We start from the raw sequence: 21,674 nt of genomic DNA, 5'->3' as shown, positions 1-21,674 counted from the left end.
AAAGTTACCCTTATTGAAAAAAGAAATTAGTATAGGAATTGTGCAAACAATTAGCAGAGGGGAGGGTTTGTGGTAACATGGCAACACTGCCCAATGTGATACAAACTAACCAAGTGGAGGATTTTACGGAACACACAAAATTGATTTTTGTCAGGCAGGACCTATCAGTGTGCTTAGTACAGAGATACCTAAATGACTTAAAAAACTACCATGTGCCTTCGCAGGCCTTCCCCTGACTCCATCCTCCCCTGGGTCTCACCTCAGGCACCCAGTTCCCAGAACTGGAAGGGATCTCACACCATAGGAACACCTGAAAGATGTTCCTATGTGGAGACCAAACCCCCACCTCCAACAACAGGGATCCTGGGGTTCTGCAGAAGTGGAGCAGCTGAGGGAATGGTTCCCAGCCCGTGGGCCCTGGACGCCCGGAGGAGGGCAAGGGGTCCAAGGATGCACGGGGCACTGAGAACTGTGTGACGATTGTACGGGTGAAAAGTACCAATAAGCAAATAAAGTCTGTATACAGTTGTGACACCATAAAGGTGTTCCCCTACTGAGACTCAGGAAAAACAAAGGAGAAGAGGCCACAGTCAGAAGAGTTGCTGTCCTACTGCCAATATCAAGAGTCGGTATGTATGCTGCCAATCCTACTTCTTGTGCAGAACTTGAGAAATCTTTCCATCACAACCTCAGTCTTCATCTTTGCCGAGAACGTAGTCAATACCTGCAGACCCCCAGGAGTTCCCCAGGCTGCCGCCCCGCCCCCAAGGGCGCACATGCCTGCCCGGCAGGGGCCGGGAGGTACCATCTTCCCCACTTCCCCCACTCGGCCCCAGGAGTCACTGATGACTCCACTTTTAAAATTAACTTGACTAAGATCCATTCAAGCTCTAGAGAAATGTCTGGTGTCAAAAGGAAGCAGAAAGGAAGGCAGAAGAGAGGTCATTACTTGCCGTTTGTTCCGCAGCAGTAGCTGCTATACCCTCGATCTGCCCTACTTCTGACGACTTAACACACTGCGCCGGGAGGAGATGAGTCTACAACAAGGTTTGCCCCCAAAGCTAAAACAAATTTACTGACATTTAAAGGGCAATACTCACCCTAGGTTTATCTATAGGGGCAAGAAATTCATCCAGTGGTGCTTCAGTATGCAGGGATGAAATCAGTTTTGCAATGACAGGTAAGAAAGGACGTTCTCTAGGACAGAGCTTCCTGCTTTGTTAGCAGCCTGGGCCGGAGCAGGAGCACAGGGTTTGGAGCCCCCGAGGAGGGCTTCATTCCCTGCTCAGGACCGAAGGCTCTGGTATCAGCCATGCGTGGCGTGATGCGCAGGCCTGATTCAAAAAGCTTGACAGCATTTCTGAGCATGGTTTTCAGTTGCTAAATATAGGCTCAGCAACAGCACTGCCGATGAAATCACTCGGGAGACATTTTTAAAAAGAAGCAAAAGGAAGCAGATTTGTGATGTGCCCATAGCAGGACAACTGTTGTAGATGAGCTCAGTCCAACTTGGTAGAGGACAAAGGTGCGCCCTGTTCCATCAACTGAGCCCTGCGCACTCCTGTACTAGCCAGTGGGCTGCAGCTGGCGAGTCAACGGGACTCGGGGAGGGCACCGCAAAGCCCCACACCAGCCCCGGCGGAGTCCCCCGTCCACACCTGGGGCCTCTTCTGAGGGCCGTTTAACCAGACGCCGCACTGACGGTGACAGCTTCACCGCGCGTCCCACCCCACTCCTCGCTCAGATACTCAGAGCTGAGAGGACAAGCGGCCAGCACGGAAGAAGAGCAGGGGCGCGGGCCACCCTCCTCTTTATCCACTGGCAGGGCCGGGCGCTCCCCCTGGGCGCCAGTCGCCACACTTGAGGACTCGGCGCCGCTCCCGGATCTGGCGGGCTGAGGCTTCCTCCACAACCCCCACAGCTTCCTTCCTCGGCGGCAGGGGGAGTGGAGTGGGGTGGGCTCGCACTTGGCGACTGTGCTGTGAAGCCCCAGCTGTGCTGCGGGGAGCCGCGGGCCACTTTAAGAAATCCCAATGCTGGCTCCCAGGGAGATTCCGAGGCAGTCAGGGTGTGGCCTTGACACGTGGATTTTTCAAAGCTCTGTAAGTGACTCTTGGGTGCAAACACAGCCGAGAACCACTTCAGCACACGAGCCCCAGGCTGGCTCTGGAGAACCCAACTCATCCCCTGCTCTTAGACTCAAGCAAAGGCTGGTTTGGTGCCCTGGTCCCCAGGCTAAGAGCATTAGGGTCCCTTGGAAGAGTCGAGAATGGCTTCCAAAGTGATTTAAGAGGTACAACTGCCTGGCTTTGGAGAATGAGGGTGACAGAGGAGTTGAATGATGGCTTAAAGGTTTTCTAGCTTGGCTGGATATAGGTGACAGTGACACCCCAACCAAGACAGGGAGTCTACATCGACAGAGGAATGGATAAATAAGATGTGGTACATATATACAATGGAATATTACTCAGCCATTATAAAGAATGAAATAATGCAATTTACAACAACATGGATGGACCCAGAGATTGTCATACTGAGTGAAGTAAATCAGACAGAGAAAGAGAAATATCGTATGACATCCCTTATATGCGGAATCTAAAAAAAAATGATACAAATGAACTTATTTACAAAACAGAAGCAGACTCACAGACTTAGAGAATGAACTTACGGTTACGGGGCTGGCAGGGGAAGGATGGGGGGATATTTAGGGAGTTTGGGATCGACATGTACACACTGCTATATTCAAAACAGATAACCAACAAGGACCTACTATATAGCACAGGGAACTCTGCTCAATGTTATGTGGCAGCCTGGATGGGAGGGGAGTTTTGGGGGAGAATGGATACATGTCTATGTATGGCTGAGTCCCTTTACTGTGCACCTGAAACTATCACAACATTGTTAATTGGCTATACTCCAATATAAAATAAAAAGTTTACAAAAAAAAAAAAGTGAGTCTAAGAGAATGAGCAGGTTTGAAAGGAAAGATGATTTACTTTCAGCATTTTGGGGTTGAGATTTCTGTGGGGCTTTGAGTGATGACATGTGACAGCAAGTTCGCTGGCCTGAGGCCCTGGGCAACCAAGATGAACCACAGACCCGGAGCCACAGGACAGAAGAGGTCACTAGAGTCATGGGTCTGGGTGAGCTCACCTGGGAACCAAAGTACAGATCGAACGTGAAGGGAAAAGAGCCAGGAACACACTGTGGGAAATGATGGCCTTTAAGGAGTGGACAGAAGAAGACAGTTCAGCAAACGAGACTGAGGGAAAATATGGCCACAGAGATGAGAAGAGAAACAGATGACAGAGGTGCCATGGAAGATCCAAGAAGGCAGGGCCTGTCTTGGTTTGCTTTGTGTCCTCAGGGCCTGGCACATGGTGAGTATCAATAAAGATAAGTGGAATCGGTCAGCTGATGAGCAGTTTCAAGAAGGAAGTGGTGGTCACTTCTAGCTAAAGCTGCAGAGTGATAAAGTGAGAACAGAAACATCTGCATTTGGTGGCTAAGAGGTCTCTGGAGATTCTGGTGAGGGAAATTTCAAAGGAGAGTGCTGATGGAAGAGAGATGCTTAGTAAGCCGTACGGGACAGTGCAAGCATCCCACCCTGGGCATGGCGGGGGTGTACGGGGGGTGGTGGGTGTGTCTGCATGTGTGCGCACACGTGCATAAACACACCTGAGAGGCACTAGGCTGCTGGGTGTCCTTGTTTTCTACTAATAACAGTATCACGTTTACTCCCATCTGCGTTCCACGACTTCAGTAACTGCCCCACGTGGAAATGAAGCAGAAAATGGAGCCAAGGCAAGGAGTCGCTTCATAGTTGAGGTTGGTTTTCAAAACAGAAGCGCATGGTTCTTAGGGTTGCATCAGGCATGGGACAGCACAAGAGGGGATGTGGAGGACACGGAAAGCAAAACCTGACATGCCCCCCAGCAATGCGCCCCGGCAGCACTCCAGCAGGTGAGGCGCCTGCCCCGGGGGAGCACAACGTGCACACGCCCGCCGGGGCCCTCTCCTTCCTCCTCCCCTACATCCCCCACGCCCTGGGCGGTGCCCCTGCAGCGCACAGCTCTACCTGATGAGGAGGAGCCTGTCCTTTTCAGAGGGATGGTCATCCAGCCACTGGGAGAAGCGTGCGTGGGACCACTCGGCCCTCTGCAGGGTGGAAACACAATCAGAGGAGAGAGGGTGAATCCCATCCTGCGACAGCACGTGCGGGTTCAGAGAGGATCGCAGGGATTCCCGGGGTCAAATGACGCCAGACACCTGCCCGAAGGCAGGCGGCACAGCCCCTGGGACACCTTCCTGACTCCCAAAGAGCCTTTTGGGTTTGCCAATTGAAGGTAGGTCAGAAAAGTAAATGGAGCCTCCGTCAAAAAAGCTTTATGGGGCTTCCCTGGTGGCGCAGTGGTTGGGAGCCCGCCTGCCGATGCAGGGAACGCGGGTTCGTGCCCCGGTCCGGGAAGATCCCACATGCCGCGGAGCAGCTGGGCCCGTGAGCCATGGCCGCTGAGCCTGCGCGTCCGGAGCCTGTGCTCCGCAACGGGAGAGGCCACAGCAGTGAGAGGCCCGCGTACGGCAAAAAAAAAAAAAAGCTTTACGAACATAAATTACTTGTGTCACTATTATTTAAAGGGCTAATTCTAGATGCAGCAGGCAATTTTTACACTGCTGAGAAAGTCGGGGCTGGGCAGTGGGACTCTTTCTTCCTTCCTTAGGCATTTGCTGCCAGGACAGGAATCCGTGATTACGTAAGGCAGGAGAAGGTCGGGCACCTTCAGTTGGGGGGAGGGGGGCGGCAGCGGCACATTCTTCACTTCCTTACCTGGAAGGGGGATCTCAGCTCAGGGGGTGCTCTTGTGAACAAAAACTGGATAATGATGCTGAATGGAATAATGTCCCCCAGTGCAGGGCTACTGGCCACGTGTTCACTTGTCTGGAAGAGCAATGGTCTAAAAGAGGGAAACGCAGAAGTTATGTAATGCTATTCGATACAGAAAGAGGTGACTTGGTAGAAGAATCACAATAGCATACTAGCAGAATATAACCGCACAGTAGCGTAATAGCGTAATACGCAGTAGAAGAATGAATAACAGCAGTCTTCCTACACTGGCTAATTCCTAACCATTTCTTAACCCCGTTTAGCCGGGAGACACACACACCCACCCCACACTCTGGCAGGTGGACCTGCCCTTCAGCTCCTTCCTTGACCCCCAGCTCACTGCCTTTGGGTCTGACTTTACTTCAAGGTGACTCAGCAAAATCCCCTCTTAGAGCTCATCTGATGAACAGGCTAAAATCAAAGCACTTAGCTGAAGCTGTCAAGTAGTTGTAACTAATAGGTTTGGTCAAAATTTTCAGTTTTTATTTTATATAAAATCCTTCCTTGGGCTATAATCTAATGTGGATAAATTCAAAATTTCAATAAATTCAAAATTCAGTTTTCTATACAACTTTTCAAAGGGCAATTACGTCCTTGTATATACAAAATTATTACCTCACACTGACCATCCCTCCCTCCTGACACACTGTGTGTCTGGGCGTCACCATCCACGAAGGGCCTCCCTCATTTTACTGTACTTCACAGATTTGGTGTTTTTTACCAAACTGAAGGTTTATGGCAACACTGTATTGTTAGATGATGGTTAGCATTTTTAGCAATAAAGTATTTTTAATTAAGATACGTACAATTTTTTAGACATAATGCTACAACATACTTAATAAACTATAGTATAAACGTAACTTTTATATGCACTGGGAAACAAAACAATTTGTGTGGCTGGCTTTACTGTGACAGTTGCTTTACGGCAGTGGTCTGGAACCGAACCCGTAATATGTCCGGGGTACCCCTGCATTTTACAGGAGCCTGCAGGAAAATCTATCCCGTTACCCAACCACCTACCCCCTTGTCAAAGGCTGGCAAAAATAATTTGAAACTTTTACTGACTCTTCCTTGGCTTTGGGCTCTGATGGATAAGAGTTAATTAGAGGCCAAGCTGTAGAGGCTGAATCTCAAGAGGAAAGATGGCAGCAACATCTCCTGACTCAGCAGCGATTCTGAAGTATGTAAAACAGCTCTGTACCTGGGCTCTTTCTTCACCCCACGTAATTTACTCCAATCTACAGCTGAAGGCCTGGACGAACCAGAGACACAAGCTTCTTCACCACACTGATGATACACTCAAGAGTCAGCAGTGCTCTCAAAAGATAGGTGGTTCTGGTTGGATCCAGAATATATTGGGGAAAATGTCTTTATAGTAGCTATTCTATAAAATTTATCCCTGGTAGGGATTTTTCTAATTTCAACTGTTTTGTAAAACAACATTATTCTATAATTTATTGTCTTTAACTACTGTGGAAACTTTTTAGTTCATCTGTGTTGCCTGTCTCCAGACTTCCACAAAGCTCTGAACCAGGTCCTCCGTGGGAGCAGGGCTAGGGTCTTCCCACAGCTGTGGGTGGTACACTTGCCTTGAACACTTCCAAGGGCAGTCATCTCACAGAGCTCCACGCTGCAGAGCCTTAGGCAATGAGTCCAGCACCTACTCGGGTATGAAAACGTTGCTGAGGGAATTCTGGTTTTCCTGGAGGCATCCCTGTCTAAGTCCTTCTCTGTGTGTCGAAGACCCTGTCTCCATCTAGGCAAAGCTCCTAGTTTTAACAGCAGCAGCAACGGCTACCACACAGAACACTTATTTAAAGCTTTAGAAACGTGAACTCATTTATTCCTCCAAACGACCCTATGAGGTAGGCACGGTTACATCCCCATTTTACAGACAGGTAAACTGAGAGGAAGAGAAATCAAGTAAAAGCTAGGAAAGGGCAGAACACAGACTCAAACCTGTGCAGCCTGGCTCTTCATTTTGTCAGGCAGCCTCTTTTAGGATATCAGCTGTAGCAACTACTCATCACGTTTTTAGAACAGATAGACTTATTCTCAGAGGGAAAAAAAGACCCCTGGAGAAAGTACAACTTCAAACTGTTAACAACTCCTATATGGTAACCTGAGCAAAGTAATGTTTCCAGGACACCGTTTGAAGGCCATGCAGTTATTATCTCTTTAGCTATCCCCAAATTCTCTCCATGGGTCAAGGACCTCCAGTCACCCACATAATTGAACCATATCATCACAGTCTCTCTTGGAATTATTTTCACCCAGCATGACCTGAAGTTCTTCGGGGGGTGGGGGGCGGCGATGAGCACTATGGTCTCAGAGGCCTCTGGAAGCTGACTCTGGGTGGGAGGGGAGGAAACTGTGCCCCAGCTCCACTTCCCGTAGCCTGGAGAACCCTTGTCCCAGCAGAGGAAGCTGAAACATCTCACAGCCCAAGGTCACCGGGTGCTGAGCAGCTGACATTCCCAGACTCAAAGCCAGCCTGGGGCCAAGCGCGTGTTTGAGCTGTAACAGGGCAAAGAGCCAGGGGGGAGGCGGCTCCTCCACTGGGTCACGGGCTCATCCTGCTGGCGCTCCTGAGAGGCCACCCTGAGGATGTGGGCAGACAGGGGAGCTTGTGCCTTCACCTCTCTCCCGGCTGCCCCTGGTCTGGTGAGAGTCCTCCCCTGCCCCAGTAAAGCCCAATCTTTGCCTACAGCATGTGACATGGTAGGATTCATCCTGAACCCTAGCTCATGACATGAGGAGACCCGGGGGGCAGAGGCCAGTCCTGTATGACAGTCCTCCACTTACTGAAGGGCAGCCATATGGAATCCTTTCTGCCTCTATGACAAAAAGATGACCAAGAATTTTGGTCCCCACTCTCTCTCAGTGCTCCCTATATGAGGTCCCACGTACAAATGCTTTAGAATTAAGTACTAAGAAACAATGAACTTTTTCCTAAGAATTGATATACTTCCTTCCTCCCGAAAGTGAGAATTACATAGGTGATTCTGTTCATCTTTTATCTTTGGCTTCAGGAAGTTTAAAGTCAAATTTGAAACTTATCTACCACAATTAAATTAGTTTTATGGTTTGAATATCTGTGTTTTTCTTTGTTTTCCTTCTATATTCTTGATGCAAACTGCAAACAATCCAAGGGCAGGAAGGGAAGAAGGATGAGAAAGGGAGAGGGAGGGAGACGGTGAGGGAGGAACGATCGGTAACGTGCCACGGCCGGCAGCCCAGCCGAGCCACACACGAGGCTGCTGACTGCAACACCTGCACAGGGCAGGCCTGATAGAAACCAGCTCACTTTGAAACAGCATCTTCTGGTCAATCACTTGTCCCTTTGGAGCTCTGAGTCACAGCTGTAATTTTTCTGCCAAGACCAAATCTTCCACTCTAGCCACTAACAGGACTGCCAAAAAAGCCACGGAAAGCACAACCGGATTTGATTTCGTATTATGCATCACTGACATAATTACCTGTAAACACTGAATGCAGACATTTTGTTTCCGGTGCTTATTTTAAGCAGCTGAAAGAACACAGAATGAGAACCTCCCTTCTCCCTGATTCCAGGTGGAATCTGAAATACCGGCAAGTTCAAAAAATACATCACCATCTGAGGTGATAAAAGGAACAAAAGGAAATTCATTAAGGTGTTATAAAACACAGATACCCCAAATGCCACAAAATCACTCTTAGAGAAAAATACTCTAAGTAGCAGTGTTTTTCAAGGTTAAACTTTACAGGCAGCTGGTATTTCTTTTTTTAATTTATTTAATTAATTTATTTACTTTTGGCTGCGTTGGGTCTTTGTTGCTATGCCCGGGTTTTCTCTAGTTGCGGCGAGCAGGGGCTACTCTTCATTGCAGTTTGCATGCTTCTCATCGCGGGGGCTTCTCTTGTTGCAGAGCACGGGCTCTAGGCGCGCAGGCTTCAGTAGCTGTGGCTCGCGGGCTCTAAGCGCAGCCTCAGTAGCTGTGGCGCATGGGCTTAGTTGCTCCGTGGCATGTGGGATCTTCCCGGACCAGGGCTCGAACCCGTGTCCCCTGCATTAGCAGGCGGATTCTTAACCACCGCGCCACCAGGGAAGTCCCCAGCTGGTAGTCTTAATTAATCAAGTATTAGATCCCATTAGAAAAAAACTGTACTTCTAGTAGATCTCCACATTTAAGTGATCCAGAGCTGTGTAGCTGTCAGTCTTCTGTTAAGGCCAATTACGGAGTGGAGCAAGACTCGAGTCCTGCTGTCCCGCGTCCACAGCCAGCATCCGGGGTTCCTGGGCTGCCTGCCGCCACCCGCACCGCAAAGCCCCTTTTGGTGAGGGCAGCCCAGACCACTGAGAATGTGCACTGAGACGCGGAATCTGCAGAGAAATGAGTGGGGCAGGAGGGGAGGACACGGGACTCTTCCCTGCACTGGACATAGTGAGGGCTTCGGAGAGATGGGAAGAGGCCCAGATATGGTGGCAGGAGGGACTGTGTGTGTCCCAGGAGAGAACGGAGCAGGAGGCTGATGACTGGGGGGTGAGTCAGGGCTCAGAGCAGAGAGGTGAGAGGCCCCCCAGGTTCCTGTCTTGGAGTCTAAGGCTGTCAGTCCCAGGGGACCAGGACAGAAAGGAGGCAGCGGTTTCAAGCAGGCGTTCTCTGAGAATGAAAGCCCACATTTGGTTCAAGCTTCCTGCAGCATCTCCCGGAAGGCTGTCTGCAGCAGAAGATGGGAGATGTGGCATTTCAGAGCAGGAGGTCACCGCCAAAGTGGGGAGTTTAGATTCTCCTTAACACTCTCTGACTTCTCCTGGATGAATCATATAAGTGTGCACATATTGCTCTAGGACCCTCTGGAGTGCAAACAAGCACAGACTTCTGGGATAAGACGCGGGGCTCGGTGGTTGCGAGCACAGGCAGTCCTGGGTCTGAAATGCAGCCCTGCGGCTCACACACAGTTCTCACATGTGCAGCCCCCAAAGCTTACACCCCTCAGCCTTGACTGCTGCCTGGGAGTTGTCCCTAACTCTCATCTATTGTGGTGAGGGTGGAAGGAGAAAGTACCAGGACAACGCGCACTCAGCACAGGCTTAGCATATAATAATCAAACAATGACTGTTAGAATAAAAACGACAACAAATGAACTATCCAGTCCTCCACATTTACCCGGCTGCTCCTAGCACTGCCGAAGGATTGGCAGGCAGCAAAGCGAAGCAAACCCCAGACGTGGCTGCCTTCTGTCTTCAACGCTGACGTCAGAAACTTGGAATTAAGAATCCAGAAACCTTGGGGAAATCGTGATTGCAGAGGATGGACTGAGTGGAAAGAAGGAACAGAACACATCTGGGGCTGGAAGTGCTCGTCACGGAGGCTGCAGAGACGGCCACCGTCAGGTCTGCAGACCCGCAGGCAGGGACCTGCGCGGAACCTCAAGTGGCAGATGATCACGGAAGTAACTGCAGACACGGGAACCTTCACCACGCCTCCAACTGAAAACTGTTGACGTGAACACTACACTCTAGAGTTACTAATGCTCTTCCTTCTCCGGGCCCCTCATGCTAAGAGATCCATCAGAACACCCCTTATCTCCTGGCAGCTCTCAAGGCTCTTCCACTAAACCCAAGGAAGCTTCCAGCAGAGCAGGCTGTTCCCTGGGAGCAGGCCTGCCTGAAGGCAGGGTCTGTGTCCCGGGCGGTGAGAGGCCTGTGGCTCTTTCTGTCCTTTGTCTCACAACGATCTGCACTGACAGGCCCCTGGCCAGGTGGAGCAAAGGTAACCTCCCTCACGGACACCTCTTGGGGGACACCGTCATGCTGCGGAGGGGTGGACAGGGACAGCGCCTCGTGTGTCTTGTGTACAAACCACCCAGGGGCAAGTCCCTAATGTCGGCAGCTTTCTGAGGCAGCATTCGCTCCGGGGGAAAAGATTCCCGCTGCCTGGGAAATTCTCATGTAGACAGTAAAAGGTAAATGCCTGGAAGAGGCTTGCCAGCCTAATTAAAGAGTCCACTGACATTACGTCCAAGAGAAGTGCCCTGTGGCAGATGGCTGCCTGATGAGGGGAGGGTGCGCCTGCCAAAGCCAGGGTGTCTGGGGAGGGGGGAGGGGAGGCTGCACCGGGGTCTGGGCTGGAGACGCCCTGCCTGGCACCGTCACCCTCCCTTGCACTGGGCCTGCTGCCCCCTCCTGCAGCCCCTGCCTCTAAATCTGCTGGGCTTTTGGTAGTTTGGCTGCCTGTTTTTCTCGCCCCCCGACCCTTACTGTATAACGTTTTAGTATATTTTATATTATTTTTAGGCTCCCTTGTTATTTTTAAATGGATGAAACACTGCAAGAGGGATTGTTAAATATATCTGTTGACTTTTCTAACTACAAATATAAAACAACCAAAGCAAAAAGTTTGAATAATATAGGAAACCTCTAAAGGAAAAATCACTAGTAACAATGCTACTCTCCCAAGGTAACATTTTGATGTTTAGCCTTGATTTTTCCTCTCCAAACACACATGCTATTATTTTAAAAATAGTAGGGATCTATACCATATATACTGTTCAGTAGCCTTTTTCATTTCGTGATGCATTAGGAAGTATTTTTCATATTCTTAGATATTAACTAACAACATAACTTGTTAACGGCTGCATATATTTGATCCTATGAATGTGGCATGTTTTATTTAGCCAATCTCCTACTGACTGCCACTGCTCTGGTGCTGATGTGACTCGGAACCTTTAGGGAGGAGACCCATGAACAAGAGCCCAGGTCAATTACGTACACGACCACTGGACGCCGCCTTTTCCTTGTCACAGCACACAGCACAGACGGCAGGGTTCACGAGAATGGGCCCTGCCCCAGCAACTGCTCAGGACTAATTTTAGAGAAGAGACAGATGTCTTCACAAGTTTTTGCAGGTAGCAAATAAAGTGCCTAGAACTGGGTTACTAGAATAAAGACGACTCTGTATTGACTCACTCCCCTCTAGGAAGGGACTCTGTAGGACCTCCACATGGGGAAGCTGCCCTAAGTCAATCACGACAACTGCAGAGAAGCTGGCGGAGCCGGGGCCTTTCCTGGACATGTATACAGGCAGAGGCAGGGGCACTGACATCCCTTTTCTCCAAAGATGGGACCTGAAACCTTCTTTTCAGACTAGGGCTAGATTTGAACCCCAGAATATACTACGCTTTCATTTTATTTCCTGATCCACTTAATCTTAAAATCTTTATCATATGGTGTCCAAGACCTCTCAAACAATTGAGAAAGCTCTAGAATCAATCTGAGAGATTTCTGTACATTCAATATATCTTTAGGAATATACTGATAGATATAAATCTCTGTTAGAATTTTTCACTGAATTCAAGATATGGAGAAGTCTTCATAGGCAAAGTACAATTACTCTTATTACGTATGTGCCAAGGCCTTAGGAGCTGAGGGGTGTGCTGGAGGAAGCTCAGGGCTACCAGAATCCCAGGAGAAAAGGGCATAAATCTTTATAGATGGAGAAAGGGACAAAACTCAGCTCCTATCACTAGAGCAGCTGAAGTTCAACAATAGAGGGCCCTGTGAAAAAGGTGAGAAACCATGGGATGCAAAACATTAGTGGGTCATGAAACCAATTAAATGGGTTAAAATAACCAACCAAATGAAAAATGTCACAGAATATCACATGAAGTGAGAGTAACTACTGTTTCATGGCACACGTGTGTGTGCGTGTGTGTGTGCCTGGGTTTGAGTGTACTTGCATGCAAGTATATGCCAGATGGTAACATAAAATCTCTCTTAATGTGAGTCAGGGTCAAACTTTGGAAACACATCTAGATTGACCATTGCCCCATGAGACAAGCTATAAAAAACATAGGATTTTGGGCCTCCCTGGTGGCGCAGTGGTTGAGAGTCCGCCTGCCAATGCAGAGGACACGGGTTCGTGCCCCGGTCCGGGAAGATCCCACATGCCGCGAAGCAGCTGGGCCTGTGAGCCATGGCCGCTGAGCCTGCGCGTCCGGAGCCTGTGCTCCGCAAGGGAGAGGCCACAACAGTGAGAGGCCCGCGTAACGCGAAAAAAAACCAAAAAAAAAACGCCATAGGATTTAAAAAAATTATACACTAACCAATCATTAATTTTTTATTCCATAAATAGATACTAGAAGGTGTCACTACTATTCAAACTATAAACGCTCCTTTAAAGAGTCCTTCTTTCATGTGAAAACTGGGAGGGTTGACAGAAAATCTTAAATGAATTAAAACAGAACTGTTCTTATGTGAAACCTTAGAATGTGTATCGCCATACTGTGACACAACTTTAAAAGCACTTGGATAAAGGCCGTCTTGCCTCAGCAAATAAGATAAGCACTATTTTAATACATACATGTGGAATAAACAACTAAACATGGGAGCCAGCACTATCAAAAATAATAGTCTAATCTTAAAATAGCAAATCCCTAATCACAGCTTTTCCCATGCCTTTTAAAATACCTAATTGGTTGATATCCCTCAACATGCTAAGATTCTGTTACTCAGGGCAACCGGGATTGCCGTGTTACCATCATACTCAAAGTAAGTGATTTTACAGGAGTTTTACTAAGGTTATTTTTATGGTACATACAGATGACTGGCGGATCGGGTACTCAGTATCTCTTAATCTTTCGACTTGTCCATATTTGGTAGTGCCAAACCCTAAGGCTTCCAAAATATTTAAATACTTTATAAAAGGTCTGAGCTAATCCAAAGAAGGTAGCTGAAAACACTTGTGATCCCACTTTAAGTTTTTTTGAAATCCAACTCAGATGGGCATCTGAGAAAAATATTTCAGGCTCTTGTGTTGCCATTAAAAAAAATCACTGCCAATTACTCACAGGCAAAGTAAAGGATAAGCCTTCCCTTTCAATCAAAAACCTTGGGTTCATTACACTCGAATTTTCTACCAAAAGCCTGGATGACACAAGAGAGTGAAGTAATCTTTTAAAGAACATACTGCTTATTGATTACTCTAGTTTCTGGTACTGAGTCCGTTTATAGAAAGCCACATGCCTGGACTCTCTTAACCTATCTTTATAAAGGAAGATTCAAAAACCATTATGCTTTTGGATATTATGGAGAGCTGATATCAAGGTTTCCCATCTGGTATGCTGTGGTCAGAAAATGGTCATAAGTATTATGTTGATCCCCTTGGCCCTCAGGGTTGGTCATCGTTTTATATGTATATATTTTCTATGTGTGCCACGATGTGAAAAAGTTTGGCTTACTGAATAAACAGCCGTACGAACAACATCTTTTTATCTTCTAAAATCTGATACTTAAGACCTAGTCATTAAGCTATTCAAGTCTTTAAAATCTGGGTTGGTAAAAGGTCTATCTAAGCATTCAGCACTGAGAATGATTTTCCTGTTCAATTGGTATATTCTTAGATTATGAGTTTGAATTAACTCATTGTTTTTCTTTTTGAACTGGTTTCAAGTAAGCTCAATCCCAAATTTTGTGCTCAATTGCATTAGCCATCTTTAGCCTAAATTATCTACTACATTTACAGTCATTCCCTGCATTTCACCGCTAAACTCAGTTCTTCTAATACTCTAATAGTTTTGTTAGGGAATACAACTTATGACCTTTTTAGAAGTAAACTGGATTGGAAATGATAAATGAACCAGTAATACTTTCAGAAAAAGGCATCTATAAATTATGAACTGCCTTGTATTACTACTCAATATATTTCTGTAAGAATGGAGAGTAAAAAATAAATAAATCCCCCTAGAAAGAGCATAATAAAAAATTTACCAGATCTTATGAACTGCAACTCAAAACTAACACATACACAGACATACATACATACACTAGTCATCGCATATAGCACTATAGAAATTTATGGTTTGAAGAATAACTTTCAAATGCCACTGCTGTACATCACAAAATGGTTGAATAATGGCAATTTCATACAGATGGACATGAACAGGGGAGGATTTATCTGCTAACAGGATATGGCTATATTAACAGCGAAAACAGAATTACGTCTCACCTGAATGATCTCAGCATTCGATAGGACTTTCCTAAATCAGATACTCTTCTGCAGAACGGACCCACAGCCAACTCCATCTGAAATATTAAAAGATATCCCCAGCTTTTTACATCAGAATCTTGAAGTGAACTGGGGACACACTTGGATCACAGAAGGTTGTAGCTTGCAGTAAACTTAAATTTTATCTTCACTGTGAGGCAGGTTTTGAAAGTCAAATTTATTAAAAGGCAAGAGCTTAGATAACTTCTGCATTTATTTACTAAAGAGGCATAATTCCTTCAAGAAGAGAAAAGCATTTTTTGTTATGTAAGAGGAGAAAGTTTAGATTGTTTTTCTCCACTGAAAAATCAGAAAAAGGAAGGTTTTCAAGCCTGCCTCTGTGGCTATACTTTAAGCAGACATCACGAGCCTTTGTACATTAACATAAATGAAGTCCGTTTTCACCAGGCTGGCTCAGGGGGTTAAAAGCACTGACTCTGGAGGCAGCGCACTTGTGTCAGAATTTCTGCTCTACAACGACTAGTTGTGTGGCCCTGGACTTAACCTCTTTACGTTCCAACTTCCTCATCTTTCAAATGAAGGTAATGCCTATCGTAAAATTATGCAAGTAAAATAGATAATTTCACAAAGCACTATGCACACAGCATATAGTAAGTGCTTGTTAAATGTCAGCACTTATTATCAGTATTTTAAAAACTTTCCCCTTTTAAACGTTAGTGAATTAATTTGTTTCCTGACTGAAGAACTTAGCAACTACTACTTTCACTTCTCTTTATTTTCCTCCTTTGACTGGAAATTTTGTCATTAATTGAGTTTTAGGCTACCTGTTCTTTATCCACCAAGCGCATATGCAAAATTTTTGCATATGTGGTACTCAGATGATAAACCATCTCTCTATACTCGCTATAAACAGGACCCTAGTAAAGAATAATTTAGAAAATGACTGAGAAAAGGCTGCTCCCTGGTAAATCAACATCTTTCTTCAGGAAAAACATATGAAAGAAAAATGGGGTTTCTGTCTTGCTGGCCATCTTTCTGAAAAAGTGTTCAAATCTCCTTGACGTTGGAAGACCATGGAGACCTAATCACTCACTCATTTGAGAAACATTTTTGACTCCAGGCACCAAGCTAGACACGGGGATGAGAAGATGAATCAGATGGTCTTGCCTCTGAGGAGCTCTCTCAAATTTATCAAAGAAGGGAATAAATATTTATTTAAACAATGTAATTTTTATTCATCTAAATTTTAAGAGAGGTATGTGTGTGTATACATAGACACACATACACACATACTGATTACTATTAAGAGAAATGACAAGTGTGAAAGCAAATGTACGAACTGAGTGTCGGGGAGAATTGCAGGGCAGCTTGCTTTCTTCAGATGTCTCAAGGGTGAGTCGTGACTGGTGAATTTCTCTCCTAGCATACAGAAGACACAGTATATACCCTGTAGGTTCTAGAGGGAAACCAACCTCACATGATTAGCAAACTCTCTAAAATACAAAAGAATAAGTAAATAAAAAGAGAAATCTGAGGAAGAAAAGTCAGACTCTTGCCAACAATGCAAAAGAGAGCGGCCTTGACCTAGTGTTCTCGAAGACACTGAGTGATGGGGCTGTTCCTTGGGACCTGTTTATTCACTCAATGGGAGTTTCTGGTTTCCTACAGAATGTGGCATTTATTTTATAGTCAGCGCAAAGTATTTGTGTGTGTGTCTGTGCATGTGTGCATATAATGGTTTCTTACACACTGAAAGTATGAAGTATTTTTCATGAAATGTTTTTGTCAATTTTTTTTCAGTTACCCTAGTGGGCTTCATCATTTTCAAAGATTAAACCAAACAACCTTTGCCTTAGCACTTGAGCAAGATTGAATGTTAAAACAAGTAAGTGGCTAGGAAAAAATTACGGTATGAGAGAATATGACCTCGAATGGCTGGGTCACCTATGATGACTGCAGATTTCTATGCCATAGGACAATTTCAAAACGTTAAATGTTCAAAATAAATTTTTCATCCATCAAGGACCTCTAGGGTACTAAAAACCATCTTCTTCTGCCAGGGTTCCATTAAACAATAAAGGCCATGTTTCTGAAGGGCAGGAATGTTCCTTTTAGAGGAGGTGACTCTGCAATTAGCTGTGGATACAAAAATGGCATCTGCAACCGCCTCTCTCCAGCTCCCCTGTTTGGAGGGACGAACAGTCAGCTGCAGGCGTGGTGAACTAATTACATAGCTGCTCCGTGCCCACCGCAGACATTTGGTTAACCACAGGGCATCTATGGATACTCCCAGGGCATTCCTGCCCTGATACTGTTCAGGAGAAAAGGCAATAGGAATTAGAATCTTGATTATCTGGGGTTCTTCCCTAAATTTATATTTCCAGGCAAAAAGCAAAATAGATATAAATGTATAGTATTTAAAGGGCACCAGAAATAAAGAGAAACTGCTCAGAGTGCCACTGAGTAAATGATTTAATGCCAATGTCAAAAGCCGTCCTTTCCCTCAGGAAAGAAACATAGTTGAGGGGCAGAGGGGAATGTGTGGTTCAGAGGGCAGTATGGACAAGTCCCCAGAGAGATTCTGAATCAGCAGAACCCCAGTGGCCTTGGACCAGCTTAGTACTTTACAAGCGCTGTGTGATTAGTGTAAACACAGAGACCATGTGGTCACAGTAGGGAATTAATTACCAGGAGGAAAGCGCCTCATGCCCGTGACCTGATTCCTAGGGGGTGTGCGTCGGGCACCTCCCTCATTGTGAGCCCCCCCAGATGGCTCCCTGCAAATACATACTCTTTCACCTGTGCAATGCCGCCAGTGGGGAGAAGTTAGGATTCCTACAGAAATCTTTAAAACATAACATTATCTGTCTTTGCAACTGGACTTTATGCCAAATAATCAGTATTCCCAAACCTACCCTACTGGAATCTTCTGAGCTCTTTCTCTTTCTGTTACTTATGCCAGAAAAGCAGGCACTTTTATCACAAGAACTCTTTTCAAACCCACAGAGGATTTGTGTGGTCTTGATTCCAATGGCCTCAATGGCTTTAATTTTGAATACAAATCGGTAGAACTTTCAGTAATGAGGCAGCCAAAAGGCTTTCTAGTCCCAGGTGATGCCCGTCGTGAATATAAAAGTCAGGGCAATGCCATCTCAGGGTTTTGATTCACCCCAGAAAAATGCAACCAAGTACGAAACCCGAGGTACAATGCCACATAACTGCAGTTGTGGGAAGAAACCACATCAAATGAAACAAAAGCCCTCAATTCACTTTAATGTTTTTAAAATATGGGGGGAAGATATAACAGCTGGATAATACTTGCCAAAGCTACTGGTCACAACCATGACTGACTTCAGAAGTGCTGGCACCTGTCTTTCCTGCACCCACGACCCACAGGGCCAGGGAAGCAGCCACAGAGTGAGTGGCACGAGGTTCTGAAACAGGGACACTATCCCGAAGTGAACCAAGGAATCAGCCCCACGGAGGCTGCAGCAACCAGTGTCACTGCCGGCCTGGAAAGTATATTTCTTAACATCGAGTAAGAATTGGAAAACAGAGGCTGCCCTGGAGCGTAAGTTAGTAATAATGATTGATGAGTTTCATTTATCTTAACGGAAGGGACCTGGGGAAAGGTTTGGTTTATAGGCAACATGTCTTCAGAAAGAAGGAATGCCAAATAAAATTCTGACTGTGCAGTTTTAAGGAAGGTGGGAGCTCAACCCTGCCCCTGGATGCTACGCAATTTGAACAGGTGCCAGCTGTGGTAGCAAGGGTCACAGGACAATGCTCTCCAGCTTTCAAAACTCACAAGGTCACATAGCATTAAAATAAAAACAAAAACAAAAAGCCTTCTTCCCACAGCACTCTCATTTTGGCCATCTCCTGCTTGGCTGCCACTCTAATTGGACTTGAAGTGCTGCCTCCAGGAAAGTGACTCAAGAACCAGCTGGAGCAGAATGCAAATAAACGGGTGGGGGAGGGAGAGCCCAGGGAAAGAAGAGGATAGGAAAAGAAAAACAAAATGAAGGAGGAAAGGGGGAAAGAAGAACAGACACCCATTTGAGTTCAGCTCACAGTATTTTTAACAAGTAAGAGCAGGTCTTGGTACATCACTGTGTTTTCACTTTGATAAGCAGCCTGTAATCCCAGAAAGGGACAAGTACGACAATATACAGAATTTACCTGTAACAGCAGAACATACAGGTGCCTGAGAATTAAGTTGATAAAAACGGGAAGGGTAAAAGGAGCCACACGAATGGTAGCATTTACTTTCAATTTTCATGCTGAGGTTACTAAGGGCATATTTCACAAAGGAAGGCTCTCTACTCTGACCTAGTGGTGTCAGGCATATCATTTGGGGATGAAAATGACTAATTCGAGACCAGTTAATATGCAAAGAGCCTGGCTCTTGAAACATTATGATATGTACCTGTTCCTTATTGTAACTGTCAGGTATGAGGGCGCGTCTACAACCACCGCCTGGTACAAGCAGCCCGCCACATCCTTTCCTCGGAGTAGGAATAATGAACCAAGACTTGCTCCCAGATACACACAGGAATAAAGAGGGACATTACAATTTGTCTCTCTTTATAAACAGGAAGGATCTGGCACACCGCTAGGAATAATCCATTCGAAAAACTATTTAGACTAGTAAAGGTAATAGCTTTCAAAGGCTTAAAAGATAAGTTCACCTTTGACGTGCTATGTAAATACGAATTGTTTCTGAATCTTTTTTTAATGAAAGTGGATGTATGAGGTGTTTTTTCTCTGCCTCTGATACTATATTTATAAGGCTTTTTAAAAAGTCTGTCTAAAGGACAAAGAAAAAAACCTTTCTATAAGAGCTGATTATGGTTCTGCTATTTTAATGTGACTCTACCTCATTCACATCAGATAGTGTGGAATGACTTCAAGGTGGCCATGCACAAGAAAGGTACTCTTATTTAACAGAGGGGGATCAAATAATTCACCTGGTCCTCTGTGCTTCTAAATGAATTAGAACACCGCCCTGGAGAACCATGCATGTGTCAGAGATCTTTCTCTTTACGTGACAACAGACAGCCCTTTTCTACTGTTTGAAGGATAAATTTCATTGTCTATATTATTTTCCAACAAGGTTAATCAATTATTCTTATCAGTACTGACCTGGTGGGATAATAAAATAGTGAGAAAGCCCCATGTTATGTAAAAATGGGAAATGCTGCTCTACTGTGGGACAAACTACTTAGCTTAACCTTGAAATATCAAAGATGACTGATGATCCTTTTGTTAAAGACAAAGTAAAAAAAGCTGGTATGAAAGTATCTTTAAATTCTTTCCTTTTTTCACATTAAAAACTGTCTTCAGTTAAAAAACTGAAGACCATAGATGGTCTTTTATTTAATGGATAATACTGAGGCTGAAACATTTTCCCCTTTGTAGCTATGCATCAATTTACCTGCGCAAAATCAGCAGCAAGACGCATTTTCCCACCTTCACCAAGAGGTCTTATGAGACTGGCATTTCGGATAAAGAGTTCAATGGCTCTTTGGGCAATAGCTTCAGTGTTGTCAAAGACAAAATCCAAGCATTCAAAGTGTTTAAAGTAGTCACTCATAACTCTGGCGATAAAACCTTGAAGCTCCTTCATGTAGAGAGAACAGGGAACATCAGGCTTTCCTGAACTGGGTAATGATCTGCAAAAGAAAAAATCAGCCAGTACACTAAAAGGCACTATTTGATATTTGTCTCCCCACTCTGCCTGCTATTTCACTCCTAAGCAATTTTTTACTTTAAAAAATTGGTAGGACAGGCATTGTTTATTTTTGCTAAAAGTTAAAGAGCATAAAACAATGTTTAGATTATATTCTAAAGACTGTTTTAGGATGCTAGGAAGATGACTGAAAGAATCTTGGAATCCATTTACCAAAAGACTATTAAAAATGAAACAGACAACCATCTGTCTTGGATGATTCGCAGAAGTGCCTTATGCACTCTGACCTTTCAAGGTCTCTTCCAGCTTTACGACTTTCCATCCACTCACGTGGTTTGCCTGTTAGTGAATAAATCAGTATTAGATACTGAAATAGGATTTTACACTTGGTGGCAACAGAAAATGCTGCCTTCCCCAAACAGATTCTTGGCAAAGATATCTCTGCTCTTGTGCTATTTAATCCAATCAGTCCAATAGTAGAATTCTGACTGTGGAACTGGTTATGTAACAATACACATGGTATGCAATTTTTTCCTCCCAGATGATGTTTGGAAAGGCTTTAATTTGGATCAACAGATGATGCCAGCTGATGCTCCATGAAATACTATTTATAATTTATAAGTGTTTATAATTGCTCTTTAAAGAATATATGAAAAGAATGTGCAATATTTATAGGAAAGAAGAGTTATGCCAAAATTAGAAATCACCTGATATTAATTAGCGGGCCAGTGAGATCACTGGCTATATAATGCTGAATCTTTTTTTCAAAAAATAAATCATACTCTGAGAATGATGCAGAGAAATTGGCAATGGTCTAGGGAAGAACAACAGATATGATTCAAATGCCTAGAGCAAGAGAATGAGGTGGACTTAATTATTTTAAAATACAGCAATGGTTATTATAATAAATGGGATGCTAACCAAAGGTCTTCCACATCCAGAGAGCAGATAGAAATAGAGAAAGCATGCTATGTTCCAGCAGGAAGAGACTTTGTTCGGGTGTAAGAAAGAATGTCCTAACTATGGCAAGGCCATTGAGGGGGCATGGTGGAACACTGCTGTTTGCAATATCATAGGGTAGAATGCTGCTTGGTATGGAGTACAGGGA

General features: G+C 45.1%; 1 protein-coding gene across 4 annotated transcripts in view; it reads right to left on the bottom strand.

Moving 5' to 3' along the window:
• COG5 (component of oligomeric golgi complex 5) overlaps window positions 1-21,674 on the bottom strand; it is a 283,948-nt gene that overhangs the window by 4,241 nt on the left and 258,033 nt on the right. For all 4 annotated transcript variants that reach the window (XM_019940610.3, XM_033862890.2, XM_019940605.3 and 1 more), the window contains 4 exons: window positions 20,312-20,549; window positions 14,875-14,951; window positions 4,829-4,955; window positions 4,079-4,158 (listed from right to left, as the gene is read on the bottom strand). In XM_019940610.3, the coding sequence (XP_019796169.1) occupies window positions 4,079-4,158; window positions 4,829-4,955; window positions 14,875-14,951; window positions 20,312-20,549 (522 nt within the window). The remainder of the gene's footprint in view (window positions 1-4,078; window positions 4,159-4,828; window positions 4,956-14,874; window positions 14,952-20,311; window positions 20,550-21,674) is intronic.

This window comes from Tursiops truncatus, chromosome 9 (assembly GCF_011762595.2).
Source record: "Tursiops truncatus isolate mTurTru1 chromosome 9, mTurTru1.mat.Y, whole genome shotgun sequence".
In the NCBI taxonomy this organism is placed as follows: Eukaryota; Metazoa; Chordata; class Mammalia; order Artiodactyla; family Delphinidae; genus Tursiops; species Tursiops truncatus.
This window is presented reverse-complemented; position numbering and strand designations above follow the sequence as displayed.